Below are 23,625 nucleotides of genomic sequence, written 5' to 3'. Positions count from 1 at the left end.
TGACCTTATGAACCACAAATCGCCCCTGATGCATCCAGTGATATTTTAACATACAGGTGTCTGAGTTAATCTCCTGTTACAGTGTTAAGGTTTTTTAATTGTCTACATGATAATGGAAGGAAATCAAAATCTAAACTCTGCTTAAGTCAAAGAAAACAGTTTTTATAATAAAGACTACATGTATAGGTAATCTCCACAGTGCTCCTGAAACCACAAATGTCTCATGGAGCAATGGAAAATAAATTATCTTAAATTCTAATAAATGCAGGCTTCTGACCTAATGAAATCCAAATTACTATGGTAATAATTTATTTTGGTGACAGGAGGTCCTTTATTAACGTATCTAAGAAGAAAGTCAACATGAGCTGCGGTTATTTATTTTAGTTAATATTAACCTACTGCTGTCTGCTGTTAGTCATTATAGTGTGCCCCAGTGTGTCGCATGGAGTTATAAGCTTCTAACACTTTATATCAACTCATCTTTAAACTTGGATTAGAAACTGGAGGTCTTTGATGAAAAGAACAGAATGGAGTGTTAATTGTGAAGTTTTGACATCGGAGAAATATTATACCGCTTGGTAAGTAAAAATATACTAAGCTGACTGCCTCATTTGTTTTAGCACCTCTAAGTGATTGGAGTAATAAAACACATTTTCCTAAATAACTGTATCTATATTAACATAAAATGTTAACTGTTTAGCAAGCAACACTGATGCTTTAATATTATCTACCGATCATAACTGCAAGACACTGATTTTCCTTTATTGTTTGACTAGAGACATTCACTTTCTGAAGTTTGAAAATGCCTACATTACTGGCCAATTAACATCTGTAAATTTATTGTATTCATTACTGTTTGGTTTGATATATTAGATTTAATAATACTGTATATGTATAAGACGTATGAGAAGTATAGAAGAAGAAGTTAATCTGTGTTGTTTATTTTGGTTTAGGTCCATAATGGAGTCCACTGTGAGCAGTGAGATCATTCTCTTCATTTACATCATTTTGTTCCTGATCGGCTTCCCCTGCAATCTCTTAGCTCTCTATGCATTTAGTGTCAAGATCCACTCCAAGCCACTTCCAACAGACATCCTGCTGCTCAACCTGACTGTCTCTGACCTGCTGTTTTTGATCATTCTGCCTCTCAAGATGCACGAAGCAGCATCTGGTATGAAATGGAATTTATCTTCTTTCATGTGCTCAATCACCTCCTTCACATTTTTCTCCACAATCTACACCAGCTCCTTGCTGCTGATGGCAGTCAGCGTGGTTCGCTACATAGGAGCAGCATTTCCTATCACCTATCATAAACTGCACAAACCTGTGTATGCAGTTGCTATTAGTGCTGTAATTTGGCTGATCTCAACAGCACACTGCAGTATCGCTTTCATCATCCAGCATCACCCATCTCTGTCTAGCAATAACTCCAGTGTGTGCTATGAACACTTCACAACAAAGCAGCTGGAGATCCTCCTCCCACTACGTCTGGAGTTTTTCTTTGTACTCTGCCTCATACCTCTTCTTATTTGTGTTTACTGCTACTTGCGCTGCATCTTGATTCTGTACAGCCGGTCCAGGATATCCCAGATGCAGAAACAGAAGGCCATTGGCATGGCCTCGGGGACTCTTGCTGTGTTCCTCATTTGTGTTCTGCCATACAATTTATCTCATTTAGTGGGTTACTTCCAGGGACAGAGCCCAGAGTGGAGGTACTACACCTTTCTGCTTAGCTGTTTCAACACTTGTATTGATCCCATTATCTTCTACTTTTCCTCCTCCAACTTCTACTTCTTCAGAGAAAAGATTATTTTTAGGAAGTGTAGGTGCACTAATTCAAGGCTGCAAGCGCAGACCAACAGCTCTAGCTAAGACTGAAAATGTAAAAATTACTTTATATTTACTATCACATGTATATATTCATTTTATTCTATTAATTTACTATAAATTACAGAAATTATATCAGGATTTGAGTCTTATATTTAACAATTCATACATACAGAGCTGTATCTGAAATCCTTTAAAATATTCAAGCTTAAATTTGCATATCTCACTATTGCTTATGATCCTAAGCTGTTTAATGGGATTGTGTTATCCTTGACCATTTTCTTTAAAAAACAAAACAAAACAAAACAAATACACATTTGGTACATATGCAGTTTTCCAAATTTTATTTTTTTCCACCAAGGTGCCAATCTTTAAATGTAAACTAATGTCTTCCGCAGCCCTGACACGCTTTTTCCTCTTTACATTAACGTGGGCCAGCCACTCTTCTGCACTCATGCATTCTGTAGGCACACATGTAGAATATACCTGCAAAACATCAACAAAAGTCATCTTTGAAGAGACATAGAAACAATTTCTATAATATAACATGCCAAACAGACTTTGATTTTTGATGGTAAGACATATATTTGGTGTATGGAGTAGAAGATTTAGAAAATATATACTGGATATTTTGACCTGTAAAGACTGTACTAACTCAGAAATCCAGCAGCTCTAACATATATAAGTATGGATAAAATTTTCAGAGAATGAAAGTGTTCATAAAACTCAAATGTATTTGTGTTTTTATAATTAAGAAATTAAGAAATGAGAGCTGCTGTAATTTTGGTTTATTCAATGCTTTTCTGCATTTCCAAAAACTGATTAATATCAGAGTACTGATACTAGATTCATCTAGATAAACAAACCTGCAAAGAAGGTCATTAGCAGGGCCACCCAGCCCAGTATGTAGGACCAAGAGAAGCGCCAGTCACCAAAGCGCTTGCCCAGGAAGTTCACAGTCACCCCAGTGTAAATGGCCATTGCAAGCAGAACAAAGAGAGCTGGTATAGTGGACACACAGTTAGACATAATATAATTCTTGTGTGTAAAAATAATGATACTATCAGTTTCCAAATAATCACTTTACATAAATGTTAAAATGTTAATTGTTTTCTGCATCAATGACTTACTTGAAACAAAGAACATGATTCCAGCAGCAAATGATCGGTTAAACCGCTCAAAGGCAGAAAAGTGGGCAAAGGAGAGGATTCCTGCGATGATGCCAGCAAAGCATGTCATGGCAGACAGGATCATAAAAGCACGAGTGGCATTCCAGTATGCTGAGGAGGAGTAAAACAAGAAAATACTATGAAGATGTCTGCTAGAAGAAATACAATATACTAGCACTAAACAGGAAATTACAGTTGTACTTATTATATATTTTAAATGTAAAAAAAAAAAAATAAAGATAAATTTGAATAGTAGTTCAGAATAAGATTCTCTCCAAATATAACTCATAAACTTGTAACTTTCTCTATTGTAATGCATAAATATAAATTTTAAAAAAACAAAAGACAACTTTAATCAACTTGAACTGTTGCATTGGAATATATTAATAATTTTATATATTTACTAAAAATATTTGAGATCTATTTTGGGGTACTGACTCTTTGATTCCTTGTGCGGTGTGTGGTTTTAATTGCAATTAATTCAATTTATTCCTATTTCATTTACGACATCAGCAGCAGCTGTTAGGGTAGCCAAACATTAGTAAGATGTAATGCTGAAACCAAGGGGCATCATGGGTTATTGCCACCAATACAGGGATCCAAAGTTATTATTTTTGTCCTCAGAGTGACATAGATTAGTTGGATGAGGCGGAAAGTTCAAGTAGTGGACATGATGATCATTTTAAATTATTATATATTTGAAAAACTGATTTTTCATTGTCTGCAGTTGTCATGTCCAAAGCTGCCCACTCTCATTGGTTATCAGACTGTCACCAGATAACCAATGAGAATGGGCCTCAGCAGTCCTTTGTATTATAAACACCGATGAGCCAATTTTAGCATGCAAATAAGTTTATTAAGAAAAAAAAAAGGTAAACCATTATATGTGCTAAGCATCGGCAGTTTAACTGTGATCATACTGGCATACTAACATTAGAGCAAATACCACAGAGGTTGGCTATAAACTTGGTCTTGGACTTTCAATCTAATAGTATAAACATAGTGTCTAATGAAAGTCAAGAAATTCCTGTTGATGCACCTTAAAAGTAAGAAAAGTTGGCTTCTGACCAGATAAACAACTGTCGGGGAGGATCACTGTTCCTTACAAAGTTTTAAATGTAATGAATTTGGGTGGAGGACGATTTCCCTACTTACCAATGCTGTCAGTTTGCATGTAGCACTTTCCAGACATGCAGTATCTCCACAAGCCCTGATGGGCAAAGCTCCCAGACAGACGGTACTGCATCCAGTAGTCTGTGGCTGTGGAGACCACCAACAGGATGTTCCCCACAATGGCACAAAAAAGGCCCCCTCCCATGAAGCTGTACATCATGAGTGATCCTATGACTGTGGTTAAGGCTTTATGCACTGTCAAAAGAAAAAATACGATAGGAATCAGAGGTGCAAGAGTAAAGCTGCAGGAAAGAAAATGGTAATTTTCTTTACAGCTTGGTGCTATAATGTTAATGTTTATTAAGTAGGGAATGGTTTTAAGAGACAGTAACACCCTGAAGAAGTAGATGGAAAGAGTAAAAACAAAAACTGCCCACATCTAGTTGCCACCACATGTCTGTCACTATGGCGTTGCATTCATTCAGACTTCGTTTATTTTAAATCAGAAAGGCTAAATGCATTCTTCTAAAACCACTTCACTTCCAGGAATTAGTGAATATATACCACTGCACTCCCTGAATCCTAGCGTGACACATAGTCAGTTTGTGAGTCAATCCAAAACAAAGCGATTGCATTATTAAGAAAGCTTTTTTTTATCATGTTATATCAAGCATAAAGTTTTATGTGGGTCTTATAGTTAATTGATCTAAATTTATGCATATAATTTGTTTTATCGACACAGTTATCTCTCACAACAAAGCAAAGGACAGCTGGAGACCTGGATAAACAAATCGTGCCACCTGCAATGCAATCAGCTCATAGCAACACGTGCTCTCTCGCTCACTCTTTGAATGGGTTTTATGTGCTTACAACTGCAGCAAATAAACTGCCACAAAAAACCAAATAAGGAAATAGACTAGCAATATAATCAACAAACACAAATAACTTGCAATGCTGTGAAAGGCAGTGATAGCTGATACAAATAAAATCTGGATGTAACTAGAGGTCATTTTAGGGTAAGGGTATAGTTGCCTAAGTAATCAGCACCCATGGATCAGACTAAACCCATCTTCATACTCATCCTTTACTTTAGCAAAGTTTTAGCATTTCAGCAAAACATTTGTGGAGTTTCACGGCTATATCTTGTGTTCACAAACTCTGTCCACGTACAGACAGATATAAACACTCAAAACAGCCTTTGTGGAAATTCCAGTAACAGTTTCCATTTTGCTATTATGGCACACACCCATACACATTGAAAACAGTATCAGCTACAATACCAACTATCTGACTGGTATGCACTTGCACTATCAGCCTTGGTAAATATTGAACAACTTTAAAAACATAGCATATCAAGCATCTGTTTCAAGACATGTGGGTTCAGTTTTTCTCTGAGCTGTAAGAGCAAAATTGAGACAGGATACATCTGCAACACTGGTGTATAACATCTGAACGTCATATTCGGGTCAGGATATTTAAAACAAACAGACAAATCTAGAATCTCAAGTTCTTTATGGGATGGAATCTTTAGAATCATTAGAAATGCTTAATGTATTATTTAAAACTATCTATGAATATACTGAAAATAAAGACCCTGAAACATGAAATATACACACATTATTACGAAATAGTCACAGTGCATGAAAACTGATTAGCATCCAGTGTTATCCATTCTAGTTTATAAATTCTACTGCCATTAACAAATCCTCCCCCACCATCATCTCACCTGAATTCCTCAGGATAAATCAACCCTCTTAAGTATCAGGCTTTCCTTAGGGAAAGAGTGAGAGAGAGTGCAAGCCAGGAGTGAGCGAATGTCAAAGAGGATGGCCTAGGCTGAATTCCAAAAGGTTAACCCCCCACTTTTCTGTTGATGGAGGCAAAATCCTTTAAAACAATCAGCACAGTACAAATGGACATGAGTTGGTGTGCAAAAAGCCATGTGACTCGTTCCTGCTGAACTACATGGAAGTATTTGGGGGGGGTCAGGGGATGCTATTGGGGTAAGGGGGAGGGTCTGTGATGCGAGGCCGCTGCAGCACAGTCCTTGTCTGTTGTTCTGTTTGGTGTTCTGGAACTGTGGATGTGCAAAGGCTTGCAGTACTGCTGCGGTCAATGGAACGTGCTGAAGTGCACACTTTCTTTCAGTGTAACTGGGGGGTGGTCATGGGGACACATTAATGCTTAAAACAGATACGTAAACTTACACAGTTCATGTAGAGTGTGCTCTGCATGTTCACAGTGAATATGTGATGATGTTGACGAGGCAGTTGCCTTACAGTTAAAGGTTGACGTTTATTGTATAGTTTAAGAAATATCAGCTTTTCACAACTGGATTTACTCTACTAACACTAGCACACGTGTATCAGTAATCTCAATGGCCTCGTCGTTTACACCGTCACTGTTCTATTGTAATCCATTCCAACAATTATGATAAATTGTCAGGGGCTGATGTAATGTGGTTGGTGTTTGTTGGATAGAAATGGTCTAAATTGAACTGTGTTACACTGAGCAGTGTGTTTGACCCACCACACTACCACCACTACCGCTAACTAAAATCAAATAATAAACGTACAATAATATTGATCTCTTTGACAGCATAATTTCATAATCTTTTCTAGAAAAATTGCAGTGTATAAACAATGTAATATTTGCCAAATATTAGGCAACAGTAACCAGTCACAGATGATATATGATTTAAATCTTACACGTATTCTACTGTAATAGCATCCAGGAAACTCCTGTTTCCTGAAATTTGTTCTTGCCCTGTGACAGTAAGGGGAGACCACCCACTCATTGTTACCCTGAATGAATTTGTCATTAGTAGGAAAAAGATTTCAGCATCTTACTTGCACACTGCACAGCACAGTTCCTCATTTCTGCAGTCATTTTAATGAATGTTACGCCATGGCTGTACTTGGCTAATTGTAGTCTAGTCTGTAAGCTGTCTGTCTGTATCCTCACATATAACTGTAGAGTTGTTTTTTATTTACTAGGCAGAAATTAATAGTATTTCACGATGCCCCTTTTCTCAGTTCGTATTTCTAAGTATGTGCTGGTTTCCAGATAACGCTGCTGGCCACACGTCATATAACCTCATTTACTCCTGAACATGTCAACAGCCATTAGACAGAGATAAATAGATAACAGGATTGATAAATGCAAAAATCCCCTAAAAGGGGAATAACATAATGTGTTGTGACCTTTACTGATCACTTGTCATATTGTGTTTTTATTTTTTTTTATTCATAAACGCAATGGCATAAACACATTAATGCATTAACACATTTTTACTACGAATGCACTGATGGTCAAGAAGCCAAACAACCCACACACTCTCAGTAATTTTCACAGGAAGAACTCTGATGATGCAATTGTAGTTCTTCCTCATTTTGATCATGAATGCTGTTACCCAAACAGATGAGAAACAAGTTTTAAGTCAGACCCACAGCTGCTGTGGTGTCACGTGTGCTTAAAGACAGTGTTGACAGGTTCGTTCATCTAACCACCATATAAATCTTTCAAACCATCAACTGCATATTTGCAAAACATATGATCAATATGATTGAAAGACTTTTGTTCGTTAGGACTGAAGTGATATTACACTGACTAAAATATAACCATTTTGTTCAGTATTTAAGATTGAAACAGGCAATAAGCACTAAATAAACATCTATAGGGAGTAATCACATGATGGACTAATGGTCCTCACTCTGTGAAAAGTAGAAGCTTTTGCCAAGTTTTTCCCCCAAAGTGAATATTGCACCATGTGGCTGAAAACGATGAGAAATCATTCATGAGAAAGAAGAAGAAAGAAGAAGATAAAATGAAACACCAGACCAGAAAAACAAAAAAAGAGGATTCTCAAGTAAAAGCAAAACAGCGGACCAAACACTAATGAAGCAATTTCAACACAAGTGTGACTGTTGTAATTTTTTGCCACTTTGCCATGTTCTCTACTTGTGAAAGCTAAAGCCTCAAGTGCACTTCCTCAAAGTGTATAATAGTGTTGAATACTAGCAGCTTAACGTGAAAGTCAGCATTACAAGATTTTCAAATGACCAGGTTTGTGTGCATCATCCATTATGTTTATGGATGATGCACATAAAGATTTAACTGAGAGAAAGCTGTAACGTTTTTCACTAATGTTATAGGGTTAATTAAATCATTTTACTAAAATATTTAATTTAACAATGAATAAGAGTGACAATGAGTTTATGAGCTAATTGCAGATTGGCTTACTTCGCCTATAGTGAACTACAAAATTTTAGTCCCATAGAGGATGTCAAATATTACAAATACAGACTTGTCAAACCATGTTTAACCATATTCTTTCTTCTACTTTCTTCTTTCGAGTTCATGTTCATGCTACAGCACTAGAGCACCATCTACTGCACAGATGTATAATATCAGCTCACCACAATGAAAAAAAGCATTACTGACAGAAGCTATCACTAACCACGACCCTCACCACTAGCCATGGAAAGTTATTTTTTCTCACAGTGTACCTAATGTGCATGCAATTTACATAGGCATTTAAATTTAATGTTACTTCTTAACATTCACCATAATGTAGGGAACAATGTTACTCCTTGAGATTGTACTTATCTCACCTTGAGGTGTGTTATTGGTACTTTTACTTAAGTAAAACATTTTCTCCTTCTACCACACTTCACCACTTCCTCATTTCTGTGCTTCCCAAAGACAAGATCATCTTATTCCGAAGTAAAATCTGCTACATAATCGTGTACCACAAGAGAAAATGACTGTCATAAGGGATGTTGAAGGGTCTATAAATGAGCCCCACGATTTCAAGTAAACATTAGAAATGAGAATTGATTTTTATACCTTTAAATTTAGTCGCTAATGTTAATCCTTGTCCATTTGTGTTCATCAATTCTTTCCATTATGCTGCAGCATCTTGTGTGGATGATGCTCAAGATCTGACATTAATGTTTATCAAAACATAAACATTAATGGACATTAAACGGCGACCGTGGCTCAGGGGGTTGGGAAGGGCACCTGTAACCGGAAGGTCGCCGGTTCGATCCCCGGCCTCTCTGTCCTGGTCGTTGTGTCCTTGGGCAAGACACTTTACCCTACCGCCTACTGGTGTTGGCCAGAGGGGCCGATGGCGCGATATGGCAGCCTCGCTTCTGTCAGTCTGCCCCAGGGCAGCTGTGGCTACAACCGTAGCTTGCCTCCACCAGTGTGTGAATGTGAGCGTGAATGAATAATGTCATTGTAAAGTGCTTTGGGTGCCTTGAAAAGCGCTATATAAATCCAATGCATCATTATTATTATTATTATAAAACATGGCTGTGGGGCGATCGTGGCTCAAGAGTTGGGAGTTCGCCTTGTAATCGGAAGGTTGCCGGTTCGAGCCCCGGCTTGGACAGTCTCGGTCGTTGTGTCCTTGGGCAAGACACTTCACCCGTTGCCTACTGGTGGTGGTCAGAGGGCCCGGTGGCCCCAGTGTCCAGCAGCCTCGCCTCTGTCAGTGCGCCCCAGGGTGGCTGTAGCTACAATGTAGCTTGCCATCTCCAGTGTGTGAATGGGTGGATGACTGGATATGTAAAGCGCTTTGGGGTCCTTAGGGACTAGTAAAGCGCTATATAAATACAGGCCATTTACCATTAGCACTTCTAGCGTTGGGCTAGAAAAGGATAATCCCCACTAGGTCAATTGACCTTTGGAACAAAAACACTGAGTTGCATCATGAGATTTCTGCATTTAGATTATTTTAGAACAGGGGCTGATCCAAAAGGACCATGTCAAGTCATATTCTTGTCTCAACAGGGGAACTCTCGACTCTCACCACAATGAAAAAATAAAAAGTGAATCAGTCCATAAATATTATGGTGATGATGGGATGTAACGGTGAAACAAATGGCATGAGAATTAGGATATGCAAAACAGCATGTTGCTGAGGGAATCAGCTCTTCCAAGGAAGCGATACTTCCTTCTTCACTCTTTTTCTAACTGTAGTGTAATTAATTTAAACATTTATAGAGGTGGTCACACTTGCTGATGATCAGTTAATAGTGCTCTCTTAATTTCTATGAGAGCAGTAAGGGTATAGTTGGCTTTTCACAGGACTGCTTCTGCATTTTGGCCTAATTTTTCCCAAATAAATAACCATACAGTGTAATATGCCATGTTTGTAGTTCATCTCTAACATCATTTTAAGAACTGCTAAGAATCTTAATAGAAAGTGATTTTTCATGACATTAGATTCCCCAGAAAGTGTAGGAAACAAACAGTCAAGAAAAACATGAACAAAATCAAAATTTTATTAAAAATTTCAAATTCAAATAATGTTATGCCAACAGAAAGACCTGGGCAAAAGCCCATGATGCTGGCCTACGAAAGTGCACTGCTACACAGGATATTAACTTGTCCTGTGTTTCAAAATTTACCGTTTAATTTTTAAAACCGCTACCTAAAAGAGAGGAATTCCCCTGAATTTAAAAGAGTCAGGTGGAAAGGTCAGGAATAGTGGTCAAACTGCTAACCAAACTAATAAAAACATTAAAATATATATATATATATATATATATATATATATATATATATATATATATATATATATATATATATATATATATATATATATATATATATATATATATATATATATATATATACATATATATACATATATACACATATATATATATATATACATATATATATATATACATATATATATATATATATATATATATATATATATATATATATATATATATATATATATATATATATATATATATATATATATATATATATATATATATATATATATATATATATATATATATATATATATATATATATATATATATATATATATATATATATATATATATATATATATATATATATATATATATATATATATATATACATATATATATACACATATATATATATATATATATATATATATATATATATATATATATATATATATATATATATATATATATATATATATATATATATATATATATATATATATATATATATATATATATATATATATATATATATATATATATATATATATATATATATATATATATATATATATATATATATATATATATATACACACACATACATTCATTTACAAGTGGAAATCTCAGTTCTCACTTATAACAGACACACAGAATGACAGAAGAATAGAGATCCTTATTTTAGATATACAATATACAAAATAAATACACAAAACGGGTTACCATCCACATCAATACAAATGTTTTTTTGTTTTTTTAAAGCTTAGACGGTTGTAGCAAGTCTGGTAGGTGGTGGAGGGATAAATGCGGGCAGAGACACTGATTTTTCAGAGAGAGTCTAAAAAAAAAAAGAGAGAAAACCCTTATTTTCTGTGATAAATGGAAGCAGTTACCTCAACCTCTATTTATTTGCTATAGTAAGACTACCTTCTGTAACCTGTTGTAGTCAGGGGGGGACTTCAGCACTCCTTTCAGCATGTTATTCGCAGTGATATTTGGTTGGCTGTTTTTTACCTGTGGAGGGCATGACATGCACAAAATGTAATCATCAAATATAACAATGATTCATTGTGCAATGTGAAAATGTTTTTTTTTTTAAAATAAACCAGGCTTCAACACAAATGCAATATGAGTACAGTGGGGTAAATGTAAGTAGTTAACTGTAACTAGCAGTAAAACTATCCAGATAAATTCCTGCACATTAATTATGCTGGCTAGTGTATTTCAAACCTTATCAACTGGTCTGGGAACCGGATATCTTGGCTGATGACCTACAAAAAGCAAACATATAAGTCCAAAAAAAGCATCACAGTAAGTAAAGTAAATAAGTCAGTGTAAATGGGATTTATATTTAGTATATTCAACTACTTCTGTTCCTGATGCAGTAGACACCAAGGTAGATGAGGCCAATCAGCAAAAGAAGGAACAGAAGGCTGCAGGGGATTCCTGCTGCAATGCCAGCAATAGCAGGACCACTCAGTCCTTCACCTGCCATCAACATGACAGACTGTAACCAAAAATGTTACTACTGTAGGCTCATCACTAACAATGAGATAAGAGCTGTTTCACACAGACAGCTGTGCTATACCTGGACCAATTCTGTGGATCTTAGACGGCTCTCCATTGGTCATACGAGCTTTGGGGATGACTTGAAACCAGTAGGTCAGCTTGGGATCAAGGAAAAAGATATCCGTACTCCTGGCAGAACCAGGTTTCTGCTGGATTGTGCGATATACATTTGAGCTGCTTTTAGTCAGAGGGCCATTGCCATTTTTGCTCAGAAGGTCTGGTCCTTTCATTTGGATGTCGAACCCTTTGCAAAATCACACACAATTCTGTTTTGTAGCATCACAATTCACAGATGAAACCAGTCAATTCTAGCAGATTTCTCACGATTTCAGTGATCAATGTTAGAGCTTACTAATTTTATATACATAAACTAGCCGATACTAGCCATAACCAAAACTGGCATTTGATTTTCCTAGTACCGGTAGTTTCATCTTTAAAATATTTTGCCCAAAACACAGCTCCATGTAGATGGTAGTTTCACAGACAACACATTATTTACACCCCTATCTTCTATTTTGAGTTTCTGTTTTCACACTAGCAGTATTCATTCACATGCGTTATGGAATATCAAAACCAGAAGGGTGAGTCTCTGTGTTTTTTCTTTAGAGATAATCTTGTGAAGATAAGTCAAACTAGCACGTTTAAGACCTTCCCTTAATTTTAGTACCTGTAACAACAGACATAGATGGGACCTCCCAGGTCAACGTGACGATGGTTCCGTTTTGGTTAGGGAACAAACTGGAATCTGAGATGGACGGTCCTGGAAAGAGAGAGGGATTGTGAGAGTAGGGGAGATCAAGGAAGGGCAGAAGAAGGGGGGAGGCGAGGGTACACCAAAACTGAAGAGCTTTGTCTGAAAGGAAATCACAATCTCAGGTATTACTTAGCTCTTTTTCTGAGGGCCCATTGTGTCTTTGTTTCAGGCAATGCGAGCAGCACTCCAAAGCAGCAGAATCCTTACATTTTAATGGCAACACAATCAGTGCACATATTTAACTTTAGAGTCGACACAAAAATGTCAAAATATTCTGTTTAAATATTTTGTTCTTAAGTGGAGCTGCAAATAACAATTACTTTCATACCACTTTTTCCTCAACTTTGATTTGAAAACTATGTATTGCTTTCTAAACATTACTGCCTCAGAACTGAGAACTTAAAAGGGTCGCAGATGCCAACAGACTCAATAAACTGATCCGTAAGGCCAGTAATGTTGTTGGGATGGAGCTGGACTCCCTCAAGGTGGTGTCGGAGAGGCGGATGCTGTCCAAAATAAAGACAATGTTGGATAACACCTCCCACCCACTCCATGACATGCTGGTCAGTCACAGGAGCACGTTCAGTGAGAGACTGAGATTACCAAAAAGCACCACTGAACGTCACAGGAAATCATTCCTGCCTGTGGCCATCTCCCTGTATAATGCATCTGCTTAACATACTGGTTACTGCCACAACTACACGGTTCTTTCCACCTATTTATTATTGTGTGACTTATGTTTCTTTCCCGCTATTTATTATTGTGTGACTTATGTTTCTTTCCTGCTATTTATTATTGTGTGACTTATGTATATATATATATATATAGATATATATATATTGGACTATTCTTAGTTAGCGTGTTGTCTGTTTTGTTAATGTTGGTGTATAATGGAGCACTGTAACAAAGAAATAATTTCCCCCAGGGATCAATAAAGTATTCTGATTCTGATTAAAACTAGAAACTGTTGGTTATTTTTGTTTGTTTTTTTAATTATAAAACCAGCTGTAGATTTTTGTCCTTACATTTTCACTCATCTGACTAATGTTTCCGTTACTGCTTTACACAGATTTTTCTGAATACAATTTTATACTTTTACCTACCTAGCAGATGTGAATGTCGAATATTACTTTTAGTTGTCAGAGTGTTTTTACATAGTCAGACAGGTACATTTAAAGATCTGAGTAATCAACCCTTTTTCTCACAAATTATTTTAACCATTAACTTCCATCATCTGTTAAACACGGTAATGTAAGAAATACATTTCTCTAAAATTAAATTGAACAACAGAGTTATACCTTGTAGCTGAATTTCTCTTTTCTTGCTGCCCAGAGGGTTCCTGCATGTGCAGGTGTAGTTTTGGAGAAGAAAGTTGCTGACGTTGTAATGACGAATCATAAGCTGTGAGGTGTTACTGCTGATCTGGTATATGGACCCGTTGATGACAGTCTCATTGCCACTGAACCATGACACGACAGCTTTAGGTGAGGCCTTACTGAAACAGCAGATTGTCACCACTATTTTGCCCCCAGAGTCAACTGTGTTTCTCATAATTGGAAGGAATGCTACGGGACTACCTGGAGAACACAAGGTGCTTGTTTAGACTCAACTGCCAAAGTCAATAAAGCACATTATCCATACATTATGTGGATTTGTTATGAGTTAAAAATTGAAAACTTGCTTGCAGTGATATTGCACTTATTCTGTTCAACAGGGTGTTCTGCCATGCACTGGATTGTTTTCCCATTTAGACTATCTGATGCGTTGACGGTTAAGCTGAAGTTCCCTGCTCCACTACTGGAGTTGCTTAGCTCTGGAAAAGACAGCTGGGCCTGTGGGGTTCCCCCTACCCATCCACAGTGATACTGCAGGTTGATGGCATTCACTGACTGCACCGAGCACTCAGGGTTGCCCACCGGCCGCTCTGTCCCAAGATACAATGAATCTGTTATTAATGTCTGGGTGCACATTTAAATATTTTATAAATGTAAACAGCATTAGATGAGTACTATGTACTATATACAGCAAACCATGACAAAATAAACTATAATTCTCAATCCAGATTGAGAACAATTTCACATAAAACATGATCTAAAAGATATAATGTCTACTTTTCCACATACCATAAACAGTTAAGTTCATGTTCTTTTGCCGGCTTTCTTTTGTATCTTCATTGACCAGCCTGCATGTGTAAACACCTCCTTGACTGGTTTGTACATTTGCTAGATTCAGGACTCCTTTTTGGGAAATGATCTTCCCACCAAAGACCCACTCAGCGACTGGCTGTGGGAATCCATTAGCCTGACAGGAGAGGTTCAGAGAGTCTCCTGCTAAATAAAAAGACTGAATTGGATGGACCTCAAGTGTAGGCTCATCGGGTCCATCTATAACATACCATGGAAAGGTATAAGAAAACAGTGACATAAATAAAGAGACTTATAAGTATATAAATAAAGAAGACTTTAAGCTGTAGTTTTTAAATTGTTAAACTTACACCGCACAGAGACGTTTTGAGATGCCGTCGCATTTCTGAAGGGGTTTGTCAGTAACACAGCGTACTCTCCTGTGTCATTTTGGTTTGGCCTGAGGATCACAAGACTATTTGCTTGTGTCTTCACTAAATAGTGTGAGCTGTTTTTTATTTCAATACCATTGAAGAACCAGATTTGTTGCTCAAACACTCCTTGGAGCATGCTATGCTGCAGGGTGAAGTTCTCAGTTCCCTCTTTGATAAGACCCGGCTGTGAGCTCAGAGTCAAGCTCTGGATGTATTCTGTAAATAAAAACATGAAAGGAAAGAAGAACTACTAGATGATTATATCTACTCTAGTATACTGCCTTTCCTTTCTAATGCATCAGTCTTATTAAGATGGCAGGTACATATAAAAGATAAACTGCATAACTTCTCAAATGTCAGATTTCATTTTTTTTTTTTTTTTTTTTATTTATGGTTTGTCTCAAATATTCAAACAGTTGTTTAATATTTAAAGAGTTATATTTAACATTTTATCTAAGCCATCAACAACAGCAAGTCTTCCAGCCAGATATGCCCACTCACCAAATATTTTCAGAGTGAAAGTAGTTGAGGCTTTTCTCATTCCAGGTTTAACCATTTCGATGGTGTAGTCACCGGTGTAGTTAAGTGGAACATTAAAAAAGGTGAGGGATGCACTTTGTTTCTCTAACTTGATTACACTACTGAAAATTGCAGCTACAGATGGATCAGCACTGGAGTTTATAGTCCATACAGCAATACTTAAAACCCCCTTAAACCAGCTAACAACTGGGTCAGAGGCACCACTGAAGGACACAGCCAGAGTCACGTTTTCGCCAGCTAAAGCATTCACCAGACTGGGACCAGCAGGAAAAACCAGCAGTTCACAGCGGGCACCTGTGAGGATGTAGCCAAGTAACTGAGTCAGAGAGGAAATTGCAAGGTCACGCAATAAGTCCGCTAACATCAAAATAATGCCAAATAAACAGAATTACTGTCGTTTAATCTTACAATCGGGAACAATGCTGTCGTTACAGAAACGCACAACAAAGCCCTCTTTTTCTAAACCTAAAAATGACGCAAAATTTCTAGTACTAAAAAACAAAATCACACAAATCAGTGTCATAACAAGTAAATACGCTTTATTCTCACCTTGGAAAGTGAAAAATGATAAAATGGCCAGAAAAAACGAGCTTAATCTCTTGAATTCCTTTACACAAGGCATTTTTTGTTAAAAAAAAAAAAAAAAAATAGCAGACGTTTGTATTTCCAGTACAAAAGCACAGACGAAAAACAAAACAGTCTTGGTAAAGTCCTAAAGCGGTAACTTCTGTATCAGCGGAAGCTCCAGCGGTCAGCCAGGCGCGTGAGTATCCCACCTGTACTAACTCGATTGTGCATGTGAGGCCACGCCCCTTACGCCCCTTACACAACAGCCTCTTTATTTGTATTTGCTTGCTGATAAAATAACACGACATATCAACTTTTCGTTAATACACCTGGTATAAATATACCAGGTGTATTAAATAAAGAAGAGGTGGAGAGAACGTTGAAGTAACTACTTTACCTGCGTCACCATAGTGCTGATACCCTCATCTTCGCAGTCAATGATGTATGCTAATGGAGGAAAGTACGTGTTCATACAGTACCCAGTTTTTTGTTTGTTTTTTTACCTATGCCTATGCTAAAAACCACCAGGCTTCTTGTATGGAGACCAAGACCTAAAAAAAGGTGACATTTGTAGTTCGGAATAAATAAATCAAATGAATAAATTTGTAATAAAGCGCTATAACAACTAGGATATAATCTTGAAATTATGCTGTAAAGTGTAAAAAAAAAAAAATCCACATTTTCAAGGTTTATTCACAGGTTTCTTTTATAATTCTCAGTCTGTTCTTATTTTTATAAAGGAGCGGGCAGTTTTTTGCTGTTTTATTCAAAACAAACAATGCTGAAACTCCTGAAAACTGGATTCCATTTTTCTTTTCACAGGTGCTCTAATAATACATTTCAGATGAAACACACATGGCCCAAGACTCACGCTTTTACTAGTATTAAAATAACAAACAAGTATTAAGACCACAATTGAGATTAAACTCAAAATACTACTTTGAGATTAAACCTTTTGCTTTAAGTCAAAAACCTGTCACAGGTACTACACCACTATATCCTGTACAAAACGCCTTATTACTGCTACCATTTTACAGGTTTTAAAAAAAATGCCTTGCAGACTAAATTTAAAGGATAAAATGTAAGGTACTGTAAACTCAAAGGAAACACCAAGAGACCAGACACAGCTGTAGATATGAAAAAGACTGGCTGCTTTATTGTTATTGTGATGTTCTGTACAATCAAAAGAGAACTTAGGCGCTTACGGTAAAATTCCAATTTAGGATCACGTTCCCCTGCTCATACTGAGAGACACTGTCTAGTCAATCCTTGAACTCAGTCACAGTAGTCAAGATACTAATGCTAGCAGACATTTTCAAATCAACATGTTGGGTGGTTCTGTATTTACATACATCATTTACAAAAATTGCACCTCTTAACATGTGTGACTACAGATATACAAGAATTAACAGATGAGGATGAAGCAGCTGAAATGCATCAAACTGGTGAAGTTTGGGTACAGTTCAAACAACAGCATGAGTAATGGGAAGATTCTGGGTTTAAATTACTGCATGAACACCGCTTTTTAAAGCATTGCGATATAATGAAACGAATGAACTACTCTGCGAGTTTAAATGCATAGACAAGACAAGATGATCCTTTTGGGCTTGCCTGACTGCAGGACAGTGTGTCTCAACATTGCTCCACTCCTATCAGTACCTCCCTGCATATCCTCAGGAGCCACAGTTTCAAACAGATGGATTAGACCAACACATAAGCTTGTCCTGTGGTTGGGCTTATGTAGTTCAGTCTCGTTATTCATTAGAGAGTCCTGCAAGGAGAGAAGAGAACATAGATAGGTAATTCAAAACAAGAGTAGCAATTAACATCTTGAATTACTTTTTCTTTAATCGCCACAAGACATACAATATCATTTGCCATAACAAAATAAATGTGACTTTTTTCCCCCCTTCAAAATGAGATTGTTATAAAAAGGATAATAATGCTCTACACAAACAATTCTATCATTCATCACAAGAGTTAATTTTACTGCACTCTTAAAAAGTTGTAATCAAGAGGTAGATATAGGTCTATTGTGGATAATTAATTTGTGGTATGCAATTTTCTTTTACTAATTCATTAATGATGCACTGTTCCTTTTCCCAGAATACCTTAAAATTAAAAAGACTCTATTAATTTCTTTTTTTTCTCTTTTTCTTTTTTTTAAAAAAAAAAAAAAAGCCTGTTATAATTACTTATTACTAATATAAACCTCATACCTTTTTTCAAACAAATATAGTTTAGAGTTTGCACAGAAATATAATTGTGGGATTTTTAAGATATAGATACAGGTGTAAAGTTCATAAATGCATGAAACCTAGCGATACTAATACATGGGATCACAAGCTGAGGAGATCTAGCATACGTTGCTGAGGCACAGTGGCAAGGGGAAAGAATATGAAAATAGCAGGTGAGCTAGAAGGTGCTTAGTCATGCCAGAGAAAATGACCCTGATGTCTTTAAAAATGTAACTTTAAAATTTTGCTTAACTTTCTGATGAAAATTATTAATTCACTGATACTCACCTCTGTTAGGTTCTGCACTCCCAGCTTATGTGCTTAAGCCTCTATACCCTCCCTGCCTCTTTCAGTTTGACCACTAGGTCTTCCACTGTCTCCACCTTCATCCCTGCCTCCCTCTGTGGAGGCTCCTCCACTTTCAACACCTCCAGCCGTGAAGTCAGGTCCACCCCCAAGTCTGCAGGCTTCACAGTAGCAATCTTCTTCTTCTTGGCTTTCTAAAATAAGTTATGCACAAAGGGTGAATAAAATAATTATTCCTCTTTTTAACTACTTCATAGCAGGTTAAGTCTTAAACGTAAACCCAGCAATTATAGTCAGAACCTGTCTCTAATCTTGTCCCAGAAATCAGCAACATGATCTTAATGACTTTTTAGCATCTTGCGTTTCTGACCATCATTTCCAGCTGCTTACCATGATATTGGGTAGTGTGGCATATCTGGGGGTGTTGAGTCGAAGGTCTGCAGTGATCACTGCTGGTGTGTTGATCTTAATATGTTCCAGGCCACCATCGATTTCTCTTACCAGATTAATCTTGTCTCCTTCCAAGGACACCTCTGATGCAAAGGTACCCTGCAATGTGAAGATACCGTATAATTTCATAAAATAAATAAATAAAAAAAAATACACAGTAGGATCTCCCCTGGGAACCGTTCCTCTATTTTCAGTTAATGCCATCTGCTGGTTTGCTAGTGTAACTACAACCACAAATAATCTTGACTACAGGAGTCATGTATGTAACCCAAATTTAGAAATAATTTTTGCCATTTACATTACAATATCTGTCTATCCAAGTGCCCAACCTGGACACTGTAAATAAGATTAAAGTGCTCTGTTTTGGCCAGCCAAAGAAGAACTTCACTCCATCTATCCAGGCAGCCTTTGACTTTGGCTTTGTTGATATGTGCAAGATTACTGTAGATCTTACTGACTCAAACTAGCTTTAACCAACTTTGATAAGGTTAGTGAAGGCTATTGGGAACAGGAACATATCCTCTTATCATTACTGTTATACAACACAGATGAAGAAACAGAAAACATAGAAACTTAATCTACAAAAAAAGAGAACAAAAGAAAGAAAATAAACTAATACCTACATAATTATAGGGTCAAATATCTCAGCGCTACTATTTAAGGTAGTCTTACCTGAGGCCAGTCCAGTAAAGCTGCTGTCATCTGGCCAGTCTGATTGCAATCATCATCGATGGCCTATGAAATAAACACAAGTCCTTAATTACTTAACAGCAGTGCAAGTATTCTTTAGAGTATGGAAACTAAGAATGCAATTTGAGAGAGTGTGAGGAAAATAAACTATCTGAAATCTTTAACCTGTTTGCCAAGGAGAATAAGCTGAGCATCCTCCTGTTTGGCAAGAGCTGCCAGGATCTTAGAGACCTGAAGGGGTCCCAGGTTTTCATAGTCTTTCCCACTCACGTCCACATGAATGCCACGGTCAGCCCCCATGGCAAGGGCAGTACGGATGGTCTCCTGAGTTAGAAAAAACACATGTAAGAGAACTTTTCTTTGGCTTGATGTTTGATGACAACCCTGAAATTATAATTGTTGATAACCTTAAACATATTAAAAATACATTTATGTAAACATCATAATAATCACTTTCTGCTTACAGTGAGTCTGACAGGTTATATGCATGGGATTTCAAAAATTATTTTACATGTAAAATAATACACCTGAAAAAAAGTATATATGTATCAACTTGCAGCAGCTCCAAAGAACTCCAAAAATCAGTTAACTTGCTAAATTACTGTCTCGCCCCAGCTCATTCACCTGCGACTGCTGTGGCCCACAGCTGACAGCCACAACCTCCTTAATAAGCTTCTTCTCCTTCAGCTTGACCGCCTCCTCCACAGCAATCTCACAGAAGGGGTTCATTGAGTGCTTAACGCCATCTGTCACCACGCCAGTGTTGTCTGGCTTCACACGGATCTGTGGAGAAACAAAACAATAACACAGGGTCACTACAGGGGAGCTAAATTAAAGAAACAAACACAATGACAGAAACTTAGAAATGAACTGAGCCAATACGAGGTGTTAAAAGGGTAAATACATCCAGTGATGGATATTTAAACAGATTTAATGTAGCTGGCAGAAAACCTTTAACTAATCTTATCTTTTTTTAAAAATTGGTCTGTAATGATCAATTCTAACACCACTGGAATTGATGTGCTACTACAATCACTTCTACTCTTTTGGAAAGTCACAAAGGTAGCACTGGTGCTGGCACTGGGTAATAAGGCCTTAATGTGGTTAAGGTGTAATGTGCTGTTGCGACTTCCAGCAGCACATTGCACACTTTTGGAGCTGCTGCGACTTCCATGCCAAATTCTGAAAAAGTATATACATCTCAATGGACTAGAGAGGGTGTTGAGGAAAAGGTCTTCCTCAAGTGTGGCCAGGATACTTGCAGTATATTAATGTTTTTTACTGTCATTGTATGACAATAAAAAACATTTAATTAATGTTTTTTGGTTTTTTTTTAATTTAAGAAAAAAAATAAGAAAACCTAGTGGCTTTAACGTTTCTGTGAATGGACCTTGCCATAAAGTCAATATAATGCAACTTCACTTATACAGAACACTTGCCAGTTAAAAATTCAATTCTTGCAGTAATCAGTCAGTCATATAAAACACGAGTGATAAAATATAAAATAACATGAGAACACTTAATCTGAAATTACAAGCACGCGTGGGCATTTCCCCAAACTGCACACAATTTAAAATGGGAAAAAATAAATAAATAAAGCCGATGCTCTGACTAAGTACTGACACCTCTACCTATCAGACCGCTGAGGATATTGTAATCACAGTCGTTTCGGCACTGTGCAGATCCTGCTGAGAGCAGCTGAGGCAGGACTGTTCTTGCTGCAACATACACCAGCTAGTATTGCTTATTGATTATGGTGCTGTCCCTCAACTAAAGGGTAATGTTAAAAAGTAAAAGAATATTCCCATTTGAATACCGGTTCCTGCAACATACACGCCTGTCTTACAAACTACTTTAAAATCTGCGAAAGTCACTGCCCAATTTGCATGGAAGTCATTCCAGAGGTTCAAACAGACATGTTATACAACTTGCAAGAAGTTGTTTGCTGCCCTGCTAAACACAAACTCAGCTTCTCAGTATTGTGCATTAAATAAGTGAATACATTAATTTGGCTAGAGACAAACAACTTATCTGTCAAAATAATATGACCGGTCAGTGGTGTGGTGTTGCTCTGGTTTTCCACAACCGACGATTTTAGGCTAACATTAGCTAGCAGAGCACAGAAAGTCAAATATGTGAGCAAAGAAAAATACCTTTAAAAGCGCGAAAGAAAATAGGTAATTTGACTTAAGATATTACCTTAACTGCATAGTCAATGACACGCTTAACTCCGACGAGAACACGGCCAGACATTGTAGCTGAAACGTTTAAATAAAACAGACAGCTAGCGTTACACAGTCACCGCAATGAACCTTCACTCAAGAAGCAGTCGGAATTATTTCAGGGTGAAACCAGAGGAGGGACTGAAGTGACCGCCCCCCACTCTAGCCAATGAAATGCTGGCATTATCCAGCGTTGTAGGTTACGATTGGCTGTAATGTGTGTAAGTTGGTTGCTAAACTCAACAAAAAGTCGCCGGCCGCCGCAATTTCGTTGACTGAATAACAGTTCGAGCTTACTGCGATTGTTGGTGAATGAGTCTTATATCACTTCCAATACTATCGTAATGATTGTTTTATTGATCAACTTGCTTAAAATAGGTAAATTACCGTAAACCACATACGAATCATACGGTGCTCCTCATATCTATGTCATAAACAAAACCCAGAGAAGAAAAGTTCCGCTTATATGGGGCAAAGGTCATGAATAACAGAGTGACATGATGAGGATCATATTGAGTGTCAAACGATTACTTAAGAGATTTATGATGACTTTATTTTTTATTTTTAGATTAGTGTTTTAATCATGCAATCATATTTCTTTTAATGTTCAAGCTAAGTGTGAAATGTGTTGACAGGTCATGTTATTTACTGTATTTTTATATTACATGTACTGTATATTCTGTTAAACCAGCCGTGGGCTTGGGGGGGGGGCACTGGGGACCACAAGTCAGTGTACTCCTAGTGCCAGTCCCTGGCTAAAATGGGTCGGGTTAGATCAAGAAGGCCATCCAACATAAAATTTTTACCAAATCAAGCATGCGGACCATTAACAATGCTATTTACATGCAGGTTTAAAACAAGATCCTCCGGTGCTGTTGCCATCAAGGTGCCAATAGAAACTGTGCTACTAGTGGCCGGAGACAAAGAAACAGGAGAGGGGAAGGCATGTTCAGAGCCAACAAGAGAGAAAGATAGGGGGAATGAGGTGAGTGTGTGATTGTGAAAGCGAAAGAGCTGGCCGATATAATGAAGAGAAGGAAGGTAGATATATTGCGTTTACAGGAGACCAGGTGGAAGGGAACGATGGCCAGACAGATGACAGA

At 37.1% G+C, this 23,625-nt stretch overlaps 4 protein-coding genes across 4 annotated transcripts; 1 reads left to right on the top strand and 3 right to left on the bottom strand.

Moving 5' to 3' along the window:
- Nucleotides 1-442: 442 nt before the first annotated feature.
- On the top strand, nucleotides 443-1,872 carry LOC116320914 (free fatty acid receptor 2-like). Its single transcript, XM_031740649.2, has 2 exons — nucleotides 443-578; nucleotides 954-1,872. Exons 1-2 carry the CDS (start codon nucleotides 514-516, stop codon nucleotides 1,870-1,872), a joined length of 984 nt encoding a protein of 327 aa, XP_031596509.2. The 5' UTR covers nucleotides 443-513.
- A 295-nt stretch (nucleotides 1,873-2,167) lies between these two features.
- lim2.5 (lens intrinsic membrane protein 2.5) lies at nucleotides 2,168-5,932 on the bottom strand. The gene is made up of 5 exons (XM_031740622.2): nucleotides 5,836-5,932; nucleotides 4,152-4,364; nucleotides 2,958-3,107; nucleotides 2,694-2,828; nucleotides 2,168-2,313 (listed from the first exon to the last, which is right to left on the bottom strand). The coding sequence occupies exons 2-5, from the start codon at nucleotides 4,327-4,329 to the stop codon at nucleotides 2,252-2,254; spliced, it is 525 nt and encodes a 174-aa protein (XP_031596482.2). The 5' UTR covers nucleotides 4,330-4,364; nucleotides 5,836-5,932; the 3' UTR covers nucleotides 2,168-2,251.
- A 5,297-nt stretch (nucleotides 5,933-11,229) lies between these two features.
- vsig10l (V-set and immunoglobulin domain containing 10 like) lies at nucleotides 11,230-16,792 on the bottom strand. Its single transcript, XM_039619241.1, has 12 exons — nucleotides 16,600-16,792; nucleotides 16,012-16,344; nucleotides 15,448-15,726; nucleotides 15,077-15,337; nucleotides 14,635-14,877; nucleotides 14,252-14,530; nucleotides 12,867-12,959; nucleotides 12,219-12,443; nucleotides 11,999-12,118; nucleotides 11,861-11,901; nucleotides 11,558-11,644; nucleotides 11,230-11,468 (listed from the first exon to the last, which is right to left on the bottom strand). Exons 1-12 carry the CDS (start codon nucleotides 16,670-16,672, stop codon nucleotides 11,394-11,396), a joined length of 2,109 nt encoding a protein of 702 aa, XP_039475175.1. The 5' UTR covers nucleotides 16,673-16,792; the 3' UTR covers nucleotides 11,230-11,393.
- A 953-nt stretch (nucleotides 16,793-17,745) lies between these two features.
- On the bottom strand, nucleotides 17,746-22,656 carry etfb (electron transfer flavoprotein subunit beta). The gene is made up of 7 exons (XM_031740699.2): nucleotides 22,500-22,656; nucleotides 20,925-21,083; nucleotides 20,466-20,624; nucleotides 20,283-20,345; nucleotides 19,551-19,709; nucleotides 19,143-19,354; nucleotides 17,746-18,388 (listed from the first exon to the last, which is right to left on the bottom strand). The coding sequence occupies exons 1-6, from the start codon at nucleotides 22,551-22,553 to the stop codon at nucleotides 19,184-19,186; spliced, it is 765 nt and encodes a 254-aa protein (XP_031596559.1). The 5' UTR covers nucleotides 22,554-22,656; the 3' UTR covers nucleotides 17,746-18,388; nucleotides 19,143-19,183.
- Nucleotides 22,657-23,625: the final 969 nt, after the last annotated feature.

The sequence above is a fragment of the Oreochromis aureus genome, linkage group 11 (assembly GCF_013358895.1).
Source record: "Oreochromis aureus strain Israel breed Guangdong linkage group 11, ZZ_aureus, whole genome shotgun sequence".
NCBI classification, from domain to species: Eukaryota; Metazoa; Chordata; class Actinopteri; order Cichliformes; family Cichlidae; genus Oreochromis; species Oreochromis aureus.
Note: the sequence above shows the minus strand (reverse complement) of the source record. Positions and strands in the feature narration are given on the sequence as shown.